This window comes from Glycine max, chromosome 14 (assembly GCF_000004515.6).
Source record: "Glycine max cultivar Williams 82 chromosome 14, Glycine_max_v4.0, whole genome shotgun sequence".
Classification (NCBI taxonomy): Eukaryota; Viridiplantae; Streptophyta; class Magnoliopsida; order Fabales; family Fabaceae; genus Glycine; species Glycine max.
In genome coordinates, this window is record NC_038250.2 from 7,138,427 (window position 1) to 7,153,523 (window position 15,097).

At 32.2% G+C, this 15,097-nt stretch overlaps 2 protein-coding genes across 3 annotated transcripts; both read right to left on the reverse strand.

Moving 5' to 3' along the window:
* Positions 1–366: 366 nt before the first annotated feature.
* On the reverse strand, positions 367–8,164 carry LOC100781045 (glutamate receptor 2.7). The gene is made up of 5 exons (XM_014766675.2): positions 7,828–8,164; positions 3,819–5,116; positions 3,057–3,354; positions 2,235–2,632; positions 367–780 (listed from the first exon to the last, which is right to left on the reverse strand). Exons 1-5 carry the CDS (start codon positions 8,123–8,125, stop codon positions 439–441), a joined length of 2,634 nt encoding a protein of 877 aa, XP_014622161.2. The 5' UTR covers positions 8,126–8,164; the 3' UTR covers positions 367–438.
* Positions 8,165–9,768: 1,604 nt separating this feature from the next.
* LOC100781588 (THO complex subunit 5B) lies at positions 9,769–13,413 on the reverse strand. Of its 2 annotated transcripts, none has more exons than XM_003545265.5 (5): positions 13,084–13,413; positions 12,700–12,990; positions 11,226–11,562; positions 10,393–10,727; positions 9,769–10,276 (listed from the first exon to the last, which is right to left on the reverse strand). In XM_003545265.5, the coding sequence occupies exons 1-5, from the start codon at positions 13,348–13,350 to the stop codon at positions 10,007–10,009; spliced, it is 1,500 nt and encodes a 499-aa protein (XP_003545313.1). In that variant the 5' UTR covers positions 13,351–13,413; the 3' UTR covers positions 9,769–10,006. The 2 variants fall into 2 exon arrangements, with proteins under 2 accessions (XP_003545313.1, XP_014622702.1); XM_014767216.3 differs by having other exon boundaries at positions 11,226–11,592.
* Between the last annotated feature and the right edge of the window lie 1,684 nt (positions 13,414–15,097).

A 15,097-nucleotide genomic window follows, 5' to 3' on the forward strand; every position in this document is an offset into this window, starting at 1 on the left:
ATGGTGAGATAAATAAGACTTGTCTTCTTTTCTGTTGTCATCTATCTTATAATGACAATAGCTATTGAGTTTGTAACTGTCGAGTAGTTATCCATTACAGACATGTGTGCATAGTGTGTGATGAGTTGGTTAAGATCAACTACTTGATGGATTCCATATAGTAGATATTATTTTGGATTTAAAACCAATTTTTGCACAGCTCTAACTCTGGTTGGGGTGATTTGCTTCAACGAGTTGGACTTTTATAACACAGTCTCAAACACTACCTCATTAATCAATTAATTAATATTTGAGTATATCAAGATTATATATTGACATAGTAAAAAAAATTAGAGGATTTCAATATAAAAATATATGTGAATCCGGTACTTCTATTTCTTTCTATAACAAATACAATTGGTTAGTCACGAATGGTAGTTGAGTAGTAACTCAATGTAGCTAGCTCATTGTTATGGGGTGTATTCCCTCGACTATTTGCATTATCTGCAATGCTCTTTGTAACTGTAACAATGATATGTAATTCATAAATGTTTGTGCATTCCTTTTAACAAAATGAACAATGGTTACCAACAAACCAAAGAGACCAATGGCTCCACAAATGGTAAATAGGCCAAAGAAAGGTTGAGGGCCTAGTTGCTCATTTTGTATTTTGCTGTTTGTAGATCCACAGTTGGTTGTGGACAACATCTTCTCTTCTAATTTTTGCACTTCTCCAGTTTCTATAGCTTTTAGGGTTGCTCGAGATACGTCAATTGCTAAACTTGAGCCTTTTGGGAATGCCTTCATCAATGAGGTATGAAAGAATATAAATATCTCATTTAGAAGTAATTTTTATTTGACTAATAAATAATTGTGTGTATCATGAGATTATTAGGATCTAATATAGATTTTTACGATGCTAGCTTAATAATGGACCTTTATGTGCCTAAAAAATATCGTTCATATGTATACCATGATTAGTTTTTTTTTATACTTATATACCATGATTAGTTGGTCATATATATGTGACCCACTATTAAAAAAAGAATTGCAATAATTGAATTAATATGTATAATATTACTTGTTATCTTATCAATTATTAGATCTAATACTGGGTAAAAAGTCAGAAATTTTATATTTTTAATTCATTTTAGGTGAAAAAATAAGTTTATTTAAGATTGATGACAATGAACTGAATCTACTCAAATATAGTTTGAGATTTAATTTGACAATTAATTTATTGAACTTAATTCATGAATGAAATGAGTTGAACTTACTTCTTGAATTAAATGAGTTGAATTTGAGTTTAAAGTTAAAATAGTTAAATAAATAAGTTGACTTATAATTAAATTTAATTGTTTCATAAACCAATTGGTTATATAAATTTATCTATTTATATCTAGATCTATCTATCTATAAATCTATGCATATATTAAATATTTTATATTATTGAATTCCTATAATTATCAATAGTTAATTTAATATTTTTGTATGAAATAAATAAATAAAAACATGTACAATAATTAAAAATTTAACATATACGTATATATAGTAATATATTTATATTATTAAATTGATATAGTCAATTTTTTTTATTAATTCCATATATATTTTATTTATGGATAAAATAAATAAATAAATAAAAATATATAAAATAATTATAATTTTAAATTAAGTTAAGTTAACGAGTTGAACCGAATTAATCAAGAGTTTGAATCAAATCAAGAAGCTGAAAATAAAGATTCATTTCCAGCCCAGTTCATCCTTCAACAAAACTTGAATTATTTTAAAATATGTAGTTTTCTCTTTATGGTAGATTGTTAGCACAAGCAGCAGCATAATTCTTTCCTTCCTAATATCATATCTCCTAAATTTCAATATTTTATTCTCCTCATGTGAAAAATTATGGTCAAGTTATTACTCCCTCTGTTATGACGTTTAAAATTTTGCCATGTAATTAATTTGTTGAATGTCAAAAAAAAAAATTAGATAATTTCTTAATATATTATTTATCACTCTAATTAATTACTCATTTACTTTTTTTTATACACTACTCTCACTGAGTATTAATTAAGGATAGTCTTGAAAAAAAATATTTAATGCAAAATTGATTTTATAAAATGATATCTATTTTGGAACAATTATTTTCTCTAAAATACCATATAATCTGAAACGGAAGGAGTATTAGGTAGTAAATTTTCAATCTAACATGTAGGATGACAATTGTAGGGAAATGAGATAGAAGAGAAACTCACAAAGCCTAATCCACCAAGCTTCAAAGTAGGTCCTGCTTTGATGTAGCCCTTGCAATAAGTAGCTAGGAAGACATCAGCATGAGGGGCAATGGTAAAAGAAGCCACAATTTCTTTGTTCTCAAAGGCTCTTGGGAAATCATGGATGGAGTCAAATACCCTGATATTCTCTGGCTGGAATTTGAGTTCATCAACTAAGTAATGGACCAAAAAAGTGTTCTTGTTGCAGCCTATGATTGCATTTGTCCTCAGCAGTGTTTGTATATCTGGCACAGATGGTTCAAGATGGGACACTGTCATCATAGATGAAAGACTCGCTGTAAAACTTGAAGTCACTATGAGAATAGCAAATAACCAAGGTGCTAGCACAGCTCGAGCCAAGTTGCTCTTCACGGGTTCTCCTACATATCAAAAATATTCAAGAGTAACAAATAGAATTGGTTCTTCATACGACTTAGTTACTACAAAAGTTAACAACTTTCGATTATATGATAATTCATGACAGGAAAACTCTAAAAAAAATAACTTTCAATTAGAGTCATATCACATTCCAATCTTGGTGAGATTGGTGCGTGCTATAAAAAGATTGAAAGGAGAAGAATAGGATATAACTACAACTTGTGTCATAACTTGAACTTTTTGAAAGGAAAAAAATATGCAATATAATGTTTTGTTTATTGCATTATTTGTTTCTACAACCAACACAATATCAATACATATAATGCGGCCATATTTAATTGATGTATTAAACCATGCCACAATGTCAATTTGATGAAATTGTAAGAAATACATAATGAAGTTTAGAGCTTAATTAGCGCGACTTACTGTGTACAAAGAATAATGTGGTGACAGAAAACCAGAGAATGGCCCCGAGACTCTTCAACTCTGAATTGTTTTCACCTTCAATGAACCAGATTACAAATGCTATGAACAGGTGCATCACTGCCATCAACATCCACATTTCTTTTGTGAAAGCATCCATAAACATCCAGGTTTCCTTGGATCTATCTGGCTTTACTTTCACCACCATGGCTATACCAGATTCAACATACGGATGAGAGAATTCAGCAAATGCATATCTATGTTCCACCACTTGAATATCTCCAACAGCAGCATCAAGGGCCTGCATTAATCAGAAACACACATTAACACAAGATTATTAATTTTGTTCCAACACAATTATGGAGTTGACCCTATTTGCATAAATTTCTCAATAACTATAGAATAAAATAAGAAGTAAAAATGAATTAAGCTTCTCACAAAAATTAAAATTACCTTATGAAGAAGTTAAACGAAAGAAAAAAAATATATTTTTAGTCCTTGTATTTTGTAAAATTCTTGGTGTTAGTCCCTATATATTTTGGTCCTAAACTTTTAAAAATCAGTCTTTTTAGTCTCTCATGACAGACTCTATTTAACAATGTTAACAGTGTTTATCCAGAGGGACTAAAATACTTATTTTTCCCTTAAATGAAAGATTTGGTATAAATTAGCTTATGCATAAATTAGTTTTTTAACTTATGTGAGAAGCATAATTCATTATACACTCTTGGTTTCTTTTACAACAAGCATAGGTAATGATTTTACCTTATTGTTCACTTGTTCAACTATTTGATCATAAGAGCCATAGAATGGCACAAAAACAAAAGGCAGGTGATATGGCAGGCGTTTCACAACTGATTCAAAGACATTGATAGAGAAACCCGTGAATTGGGTTTCATTCAGTCTCTTATCATGGCTCACATTCACAAACTGAGGACATGGATCAATGGCTGGAACCCCAATTTTCAAAGGTCTTCCTTCAGTGCTATTGTAAACCCAACCTTTTGGGACTGTTTTCAACCCACCAGGCCAATCCACAGAACCTAAAAGCACTCTAGCAGAACCAGCCCTACTAGTTCTTCTTGTGTTCACTACCATATTCTCTACAAGGTTCTCACTGAAACCAGACCCTGGTGACCAATTTGCTAACTCTTTGTAACCTTTTCCAATAACATTAACTATCTTAAAGGTTGGTGGTTCCAATAACATTTTGTCCTTGAAGCTTATCTTCCCACTAAGACCCTCATGATTACTATGTAAAATATTTTCTGATAAGGAAAAGTTCCCTTGTGATTTCTTCAATGCATGAGTAATGGTCCAAACAGCATCATAAGCCCTAAGAGCAAAGATACTTGGTAATTGGGAGTTTTCTTCTTCAGGGTATTCCAATCCAAACTTTCTCCTAAACATGAATTTGAAGCGTTTGAACGTTTCACTCATTTCCATGAAGTTGGTTTTGCACCCCACAACACCTTGCATGTTAAACATGACAGAAGAATCCAATGAATCAAGATGAGTAGCTACATCATCAGCGATGATCCACACCGACCCTTCTTCCATAATTCCCATTTGCTTTGCCTTCTCTAATAGCAATGTGGCAAACTCTAAGGAAGATTGAATAATCAAGAACACCCTATTGCTCTTGTTCTTGAGCCTTACAAGCTCTTGTTCTATGTAACTTTCTATTGGGTTTGAAAGAGTGGTTGTTATTGAAGGAAAAGCAACATAGTGATCGATTTCAGCATTAACTAGACGGAGAGAATAGGAGAGTCTTGTTAATATCTCTGAATGAGAGGCAAAGAAGTTGTTGTGTTCGTAAATTGCTGTGACCTTTCTCCAATTGAATTGGTGTATGATGGATGCAATGCAGTGCATGTGGAAGGTGACATCGTTGCCCATTTGGATGAAGTGTGGCAATGGGATTGGTGTTATTTCTGGACTAGCTGTTGAGGTTAGAGATATGATGGGGACATCTTTGGAGCTTTCATCAATTGAGTGGAATAATGTTGATGCATCGAGTTTTGTTCCTATGACAACTTGCACTTCCTTGTTGTTTGCAAAGTCTATGTGTAGATGCATGAAAAAATGGAGAAAATGAAAAACAAATTGCTTGAAGGATATATTCAGTTACTAAAAGCAAAATCATATTTCTTCCTTCACCGGCTGTGGTGAGATACAAAAGACAAGATAGAAGAAGAGTTGGGGGTGATATTATGCGACACAAAAAAGAGAGAGACAGAACAAAACAAAAATGAGAATAAAAAAGTGGTCGAGATACAAGTTTATGAATATTTTTTTTTTAAAATTGGGAAAAATTACTTTTACACTCTCACATTTAGTAGCGAATCCAAGACCTAAGTCAGTACGAATAAATTATAAAAAATAAAATTAGGTTCAATTATATAAATATAGATGAAATAAAATATAAAAATATAAGATTTTATTTATAAATTTAATGAATTTTAAAAAATGAGGGAATAAAAGTACACCCCTGGAGAAAATTTAGGTTCGTCACTGCTCACATTTACATAAGAAGAAGGTTAGTATCAAACTCTTTTAACATATTTCTTCTAATACAGGTTGAAATTTATTAAAAAAATATAAAATAAAAAGAATAAGTTATTGTATAAAAAGTAAGATATAAAAAAATTTGTAATTTCTAATATATTTAAATTATAACGAAGATTGTGTTAACAAACGAAAAATTATCAAATGATTTGAGACTATTATGATCTCAAATAATCTTTATATAATATTAATAAAAAATAACTTATTAAATAAGAAGTAAGACCTATAATTAAATTAAAATTTCTAATAAAAGTCAGTTATTAACGAAGAGTATTAAAAAAATGAGAAATTATCAAGTGATTTGAGACTATTATAATGTCAACCAATCTTTGTATAACATGTTAGTCAAATATTATTAATTCCTTAGTGTAATTTTTATATGTAATTTTTTTCTTCTTTTTTCAAAAAATGGAAGTCGTCGTGTATAGGAAATACGAATTACTCTTGTCCCAAAAGTCCACTATTTCGTTGACATGATTAAGAGGTTATGAAATCAAATCAAAGAGGTCAAAGTGACACCCCATGCCCATTTCATTGACGTCCGAAGATTAAAACAGATAAAGCCACAGAGGAAGACAGGGTTTGATAGTTGACAATACTGTTGTGGGGTTTGAGGAGCTTTATTTAAAGGCACCCAAGTGGTTTATCATTTCAAAGATAGTTTTGGAAAAGAAAAAAAAAAACTGTGTCATATTTGAGATACAAAACTTGCATAATTTTTAAGTTATTTTTATTTTTTTAGATTAAACAATGTCATTAATATCATGATATGAGACAGTTTAGTACTGCCTCGATAAGAAAATGTACAATTAACACCAATCTAATAGTACAAATTTTATAATGGGTATACTAAATTGATCATTTGAAAAGGAAATTACACTAATTTAATAAATAAAAAAGCCTTGAAAAAAGAAGAAGAAATATTGTCTTTTAGCTAATGAACGCTTTAGATTTTTCAACAGTGACTGCTTTAATTTTCTTAAAAATGGTCTGTACTCCATAGAGATTATATGTTTACTTTATGATAAAGATTTGAATTATATGTCATAAAAAACAAGAAAAGCTTTTCTAATGTTTAAACTCTTGATGCTTTCAAATTTGAAAGAAATATTTTTTTTGTATTATTAAAATAATATGTTTGATTTTCAGCATATTACTTAAGGAATAATTGAAGGTGTGTTTGTTTTATCTAAACTCCAATTTTCAAGACACATTGAATGTCAATCTCACTTTCACAAATCATTCGCGTTTAATATGAACAAACGGAATATCAAACAGTACAGGTACAGTCTTAGACACATAAATTAGAAAGAGTTTATTTATTAAAAATCAGTTACTCCCTCAGTTATAAGGCTCAAATACTTAATATATTAAAATTAAGAAAAAGTGATTCATTTAATTGATAGTGATAAATCTGATCCAAATTAAAGATAATATTTATTCTTTTTTAGAAGACCAATTTTAAATATTTATAAGACCAATATTTATATGTGGTGTTTGTTCTTCCTAATAAGATTGACTCCGATGTGGTAAGAAAAGGCATTTCAAGTAATAAGATTGACAATGCAAATGGGTGGAGCTTGATTGAGGAGATTAGAAGGCTTATGCAACTGTTTTGTCGCGTCAAATTATCTCATGTTTTTTTTTAGGGTAACACTTGTGTGGATGTTCAAGTAATTTTCTTTTCTTGGGACTTTGGTTCCATTGAATACCAACAAAAAAAAAAAAAACTGACGATTTTTAAGTTTAAGGAATAAAATATAAAGATTATATTATATTAGTATAATGATTTTTTTACAAACACACCAGTATAATGATTAAAACGTAAAAATACTGTAAGTGTATAAACTAAAACTTGAGGTGCAACACACATTAGGGCCAAGTTAGTCACGGTTAACGATGTTAACCTCTTCTTTTTAACGGCAAAGACCATGACAAATTTGAAATTACTAGTATAGAAATTGAAACATGTGGTTTTTAAGTATAAAAACTAAAAGATAAAATTTCTGCAACTATAAGACCAATTGAGTAATTAAATAGAATTAAAATTAGTTTCATTAAATATAACTTTAACCATTTGCTTATAATTGTATGATTAAAAACTCAACATTTTTTTTGTAGAGAGAGAGAGTTGTAATTTGTAAATAAGAAGAATAATCGTGCCACAAAGATGGGAAGACTATGAAATGAAGAAATTGAACGTTACCAGCAGCCAATATAGTAGGAGATGGGTTCCCATGAGTATTATTATTGAAGTTCAAGGCAAGCTTATAACAACTTTGGCGATTTACATCTTCCATTGCAACTTCCATTGCTGTCTTCTGCTCCTTTCCCACTCGAGAACTCAAGTCTATGATTGCTCCAATATTCACAACAATCTTGGAGTTCAATATTGGGCACTCTATGTTGCTGCCTTCTATTTCATAATCATTATTTGCATTAGCAATAGCTTCTGACCACACCCACAGAAGCAGGAGTACCCACAATAACGGAAAAGAAGACATGGAATTGTTCAAACTTGAGGGAAAAGTTGAACTATTATTGCTTACAGCTATCTATCCACAATTATGTTCATATTTATATATGGGTAAGTAATTAAGTGACATATGATTAGAGAATAAGAACATTATTATATAGTAGCATGTGTTAGTCCAAGTCTTCTGCTTTTGGATACTATCTTCTGAATAAAAAAAACCATATATTACGTATGAGCGTAGTCACTATTGTAGACTTTTCAAGGAAAAATATTTAAATATGAACTTCAAAATTTCATTTGCTTATTTTAAAGATTTAACTTCTGAATTGAGACAAGAGAATTGTTGAATTGGTCCTGAAACTTTGCTTTCTACTCTGCTTCCCGATTGTTTCTTTCTTTGGCTGGAGCCCGAGTAAACGAGAAGAACATCATTATTCATTGATTCTATTACAAGCAAGGAGTTAGGGTGTGTTTGAGAAAGTGTTGGGTTGAACGTAACCCGCATTTTTTCCAATCCATCAAGGCACTCACTTCTCTGTTTGAAGCTTTGGAAAGTGTAAATGGTCGTTTACAACACTACAAACACCAAAACAAACATGTACTTAATTTTTAACACATATCTTGAAAAGACTAGTAAAAAACATTTAGTGAGATTTATCAAACGATATTAATCATTCGAAAAATAAATATTATATTTTTTAATAAAAAAATATTTTTCTTTATGTAATAAATTTCTGTATCAACATGTGTTAGTCCAAGTAGAGGAAGCTTAAATCTCTTGAGCATTTGATCTGGGATTAGATAATGACATTGATGGGAATGATAAAAGGAAGGGGGGCCCCAACAGCTATCTTGTTTGCTTTTAAAAAGTTTGTCATTATTATTGTCTCTTTTTAATAATAGAACTCTCTCCCTCTCTCAATGGTGGGCTATTTAGCAATATATTTGCAAGAAAATAAAATTCTTTAAATGAACTTACTCCCAAATAAGACTTAAACCTCATTAAGTAGTTCTTGGACTCAATTGATTTGCTAATTAATATTAAACTTCAAACAATTTAGTTATTTCTTAATAGATTTTGTAGATAGGTTAAAATAGAACAGACTTTCATTCTATGCCAATCATTCTATGTTTGATATATTTAAAAAAAAAAAAAAAAGAAAACACATAACATTAAAATTGATTCAGTTTCTTTTTTTTTATAGAGAAAATTGATTCGTTTTAAAGAGAATATAATAGACATAATTATTTGTATTATATTTTTTCAAGTGCAAAATACTATGGAAACTTAATAAAAAAAATTGTTATAAATAAGTGCTATAAGATCCCATCTTCCGTAATTCTCTCTAGTTTTTCCTTTGTGGCACCAGATCGTTCAACTACGTCAACATCCATTGATTCAGAAATATGCTACTCTTTATGACAGCCAGAGATGAACCCTCATTAAGAAGGGGCAGGGGTCCAGATCTCATAAGTCATAGATAACCAATCATCCAATTCCAAATTGCATACAGGAGTGTGCAAAGTCCATGAAACACTTTTGCAGGACAGAAGAGGTCACTACTAAAGCTTTGCCAGAGATTCTACTTGTTTCCTCATTCCTGTGTAGCCCAGTGAAGGAATTTCACGAATTTTAAAAGTCAGAATTAAGACCCACACTGATAAGCAAGATACTCCAAAATAGAATTGAATTTCAATAAATGGACAAAAACACAAATCTTACAAAAGATGGGTTACAAGGATTTACAGCAGGCAGACAAAAAAAAACTAAGATGTCATTACAATAATACAACCAAAGCATAGACCACAAACAAGCTTTTCAGTTGACTGCATTATTTTTAATTCAATGAATACCCAGGACGGCACTTCCTATTGTAAAACTGTAAACATACACAAGAGAAGTGACTCATTATTGAAGAGCCAACTGAGCTTTTCTCCCTGATCGAATTTTTTGCAGAACTGTCTGTAATCGGCTTTGCTGGCGATATTGTGAAAGACTAGTTATGAATTCTTCACCTTTGGCTGCTTCATCACTGTCTGAAGTTTCACGGCTAGCAAGCAGCAAGGGAGCCACCTCAGGCAAGAAATCAATACCCGCTAAGTGCTGAGCCCATTTGTAAGGACGTGAAGTTCTATCACCATTGAACATTATAGCATCCCCAACAAAGAGCTTAGCTGACTGCATCACCATCCAAATGAAAACACATGGCATATAAATGCAATGGTGATAGAATAAATGAAATTTGCAGATAGACAAATGAAGTACACATCAACATGTAAACGAGACACCCAAACCTGGTGAGGAAGCTCGAGACCTGTGTCATCAGGGAATAAATTGCTTAAGATGTCATTCTCGGGACCATCATTAGATGCTTTGTTTCCAACACATATAATATTCAACTGCATCAAGTACTCAAACTTTAGAGTAGTGAGTTTTGCAGACTCAAGATCAGAAATCTCGTCATCATACACATGGAGATTGACAGTAAGTGGGTGAATTTGAAATATTCCTTCCTGGTCAAGGCTCTCCTTGCCTTGAAACCTCCTTGGCCTTTTACTCTGTCTCTGACCATCTTCTTCATTAGGTTCATCATTTTCCAATTTGGGACTCTCCACAGTGATGAAAATGCCTAAGTGATAAAACCACACCATAGTGAATCCCTAGACTTTCTATTTTTGGGTCAGAAGAAAAAAGAAATAGGAAATTTGAAGGAGAATTGAGATTAAAATATTCAATTGCTTACACAGCACTGAAGTGTTGTATAGCAAACACATTGAGAAAGATGCCAAATATTAAATCCAAAGTAACATGGAGTGAAGACCATTAATAATCAAAATAGTACTTTAAATCTAGCAATAAACTTCTTTCTCTTTACTCATTATCCAGTGATTAGTGTTGAGACTGTAATTATTTATATCTTATTTTGCAGCAGCTAATATTCCAGATAATATATAGGAGTGATGTTGGGGGTTTGAAGTTGAATCATCAACAAGATACTGAAAAACTGAAGTTTATAGTCGTCAATCAGCAGATATTCTGAAGCTGCAATAGCACTGGATATTGGATAACAAAGATTCCAATCAATAAAATGCTAGAATTGACACATCAACTCTCAAATCTCAATTACCAGTCTCCTTGTGAGCTTGATGATGGGCAAAAGCTTGAGCATCTTTGACACTTCCTATAATCTCCACATCAATAGATTCTCCAAACGCCTCCTTTTGAGCCAACAGCTGTGAGTAAATCACATAAAGAGGTGGTGGAAGCAACTCTGCAGAATGATGCTGCTTTAGTTTCTTAGTATGCTGAACTCCTAATTGATTTTGCACCGGCAAGGATGCTTTCTTAAGAGACTTGAGAAGTGAAGGGAGGCTAGATAAGAACTTCTTTCGGCTTGCAATTGTCTCCAGAAGGGTTTTCCTTTTCTGTTCCAGTTTGTCACCAAGTTTGCAAAGCTCTTTGCGCTGATATAATATTGTAAATATAAAGTATAACTGTATAAGAACATTTATCATCATTCACAAGAAAACTCAAAAAAGGCAAAATTACTACTACAAGCTTTAAAAATGAATGAACGGGACAAGAACATCTCAACTTTAACATAGTAGGTCAAGATGCTCATTATACGAATGACCTAAATGTCCACACTCATTTGGCAGGAAAATGCAAATAGAAGTTGCTCTCAATCCCTTTGTCAACATAGTATCAAGTCAAGAATCTACAATCTTATTATATATATTTATATTACCAGTTCTCAAATACAGAGAGACACATTGACACAAGGCCACCATCTATTTACCCTCAAATCCTTCTTTGAAACAACAATTAGTTTATCAATACAAAACTTGAACCAGAAGCAGAAGCATCCATGACCACAACAATACAATTCAACATTTACAAACATCTGAAAATTAAATAGTTCCATTGTCTCTTTTTGTTCGTTTATTGGACAAAAACTGACTTCCATTTATAGGTAAATCCTGGAACTTGCTAAACTACAAGATCCCAAAGTTTCTTAAGCATATTAAACATCTGATATCAAGAATCAAATACACTAAGAGCACAATAGTATAGGCTCAATATAGCGTACATTGCATTCTTTCCAGGAGTACATACAAGGTTTTAATATGTAGTCTGCAACCGTAACATTGTTTTTGAGGAGTAAACGACCGCAATTGTGGCCAGATCAACGTCATTTATCCGCAATTTCCCACAATATCAAGGAACACATCTAAACCATGACTGCAATTATTGCCACATTGGCTGCATTTATCTGAAACTTTCAGCAATATCAAGGAACGCAACAAAACGGCGACAGTAATTTAAAGGGTCTTGTAAATCGGTGCCCTTAGGACATTTGTTAAGGGAAAAAAAAAGAGAAAATATATATTGTGGATATCACAAGAGAACATAAAAAAAGTTATGGGCAGCACAATTTTGAGCTTCCAAATAAAAACATTTCTTCTTTTAGTTTCTTAACCAATGCCCTAAGGCCACTGTTTAGCATTTGCATAATTAAAAACCTTCCTAACTCCGGAGGCTTCAACATCCAGTAACCAACTTCGATTCAATAAACAGAAGCAAATGCGATTCTGACTCACCTGGAACAGCTCAAAATTGAGCCTCTTAAGAACGACATTATGCTCACTGTGATTGGATAAAACAGAATCCTTCATATCCTGCGGCGCATCGCGAAAAAACTCTTCCTCCGACACCACTTCAATATCAGGATACTTCGACTTGGAATCGTTACACGCCTTTATCGCTTTCACGAATTGACTCTTCTCGTAAGTCAGGTTCTGAAGCTGGTGTGTGGCGAGTTCCAGAGGCGCCTTCGCACGCTCCGTTTCCGTTCTCGCACGCTCCTCCTCCATCAAGATCGAGCGATTTGCCTGAAAAACAAAAAACGCGAAACTCGCGTTAGAAAATCCTTTACGACGTCGCATTGCGGAAATAGAAAACGAAACCCTAGCGAGTGAGGGAACCTGGCGGAGAGTGACGAAGTGAAGGAACGTTTGAGTGAGGAGCTCTCTGAGTCGGAGAGTGAGGAGTGGTTTGGGTTTTCCCTGGTTCTTCAGAGAGAGAATCTCGGCCACGATGTTCTCTATTGAGGCTTTCGTGTCACGCAACGTTTCATGCGGAGATTCCTCCTCCGAATCGCGGTGCCGTGACAAAGAATGAGGAAACGGTTGCTCGTCGCCGATGGAGACCGGAACGACAACCGCCTCCTCCGTCGTATCGCCGTCTTCCATTGTTGTTTCCGCGCAGTGAGTGTGTTCGGGTGTCTCCGGCGGGTTCTAGGGGATGAATATTAATTGAACTTTATAAAAAAACCTTAATTATTTGGAATTATTTTTAACGAAATTAAGAATTTTTTTAAGACTTAATTATGTTTAAGATTGATTGAAGTTTGTTAATACATGTTTTTTACTAATTAATATATTAAAACATTTTGCTTTAAGTCTACAGTTAAGTGATAACACTATTTCATCATCACTTAATTGATATATTAAAAATTTTAATACATCGTTAACTTAAAATAATTGATAATTTATTGAAACTTTAAACATATTTAAATCTTTTTTTAATTGGTTTCTTCAATTTTAAAAAATATTTGATTCCTTGATCTTCTATTTATTTTTAATTTGATCTATATGATTAATTATTCATTTGCAAATTGTTAACTTGACCAGGATAATTCCTTTTCCTCCTGGTAGGATGCCCTCATCAAATATTGTTTCATGTCATCATCTAAGTGTATTAGTTCACTAATCTCCTTCAAATTCCTATTTTATTAACTCATAAACCAAACAACATTATCTTAGTTACTCAAATCATAATCCCTTGATGCTGCAATTTGAGAATTTGATTGTTCCTCTCATTTGTATGTTATTAGTATAAGTGATTATTCACATTAGTGTTCACGCGTGAATAAAGTATACTAAAAAATTGTTGCATATGATTGTATGCATATTGAATCACACATTTTTGTTTATGATTGCTCATTCTAATCGACACGAAAATTTTGTTTGTGTTGTATTGGCTTCTTTGTTGCAGTTTGCATCTTTGTTTTTGGGATTTTCTTTGATTCCATTTTGGGTTTAGGTATGATTCTTTTGGGGGATCGTTTATTTGAAATCACTTTAGGTTTAGGGTATGATCATTTTGAGTGTGACTGTTTCCTGAGTTTTTAGGATTGTGTCATTTTGAGTTTTTGGTTTAGTTAATAATTTTGTTTGTTTTTCAGAAACAAGTAACCTGAAACTTGAAGTTGAATTTCGTCATGGAGGTCAACGAGTATATAGGTGGTAGGTGCATCAAAGGTCTTTGAATTTGACTTAGATCGTTAGTTTCTTCAATAGATTACTACTGTATTAAAAGAGCTAGGATACAAAGGGTATACCAAGTTTGTATTTAGTATGATTATTAAGCAGGTGAAGAGATATGGCGTTACTGGTATCAAATAAGGGCCTTATTTGAGTGACTTTTAGTTGTAAGTTTTCAAAAAAAATTAAAACAACCAATTTTCAATTTTTAAGAATTAGTTTTAACATTTGTTTTTCTCTAAATTTTACTCAATAACTTATTCTGAAATTGACTTAAAAATTATTTTAGGTCCATTTTTATCAAACATGCTTGATTTAAAAAATGTATTTGAAATTTGAGCAGTTAAAAACTAAAAACTCATAATCACCCTATGTATGTCTTTGGGTAATGGATTGTAATCACATCCAATGATCCAGGCTACGTTCCTATTGAAGATTATTTTCTATTGAAGATGGTCGAATATCAACATGATAACCCAGAGGATGACAGTGATTATCACCATGAGGGTTATTTTGAAGTTGAAATACATGAAGAATACCAAGGCAGAAGAAGAGTAAACAGAGAATGCAAACCCCCACTTTTTTAGCTGAAACCACAATCCCTCCTATGCATGTTAAGACCGCATATTGTGAGTAATGACAATGCTGAAATTTCAAATGGGTATGACACTAA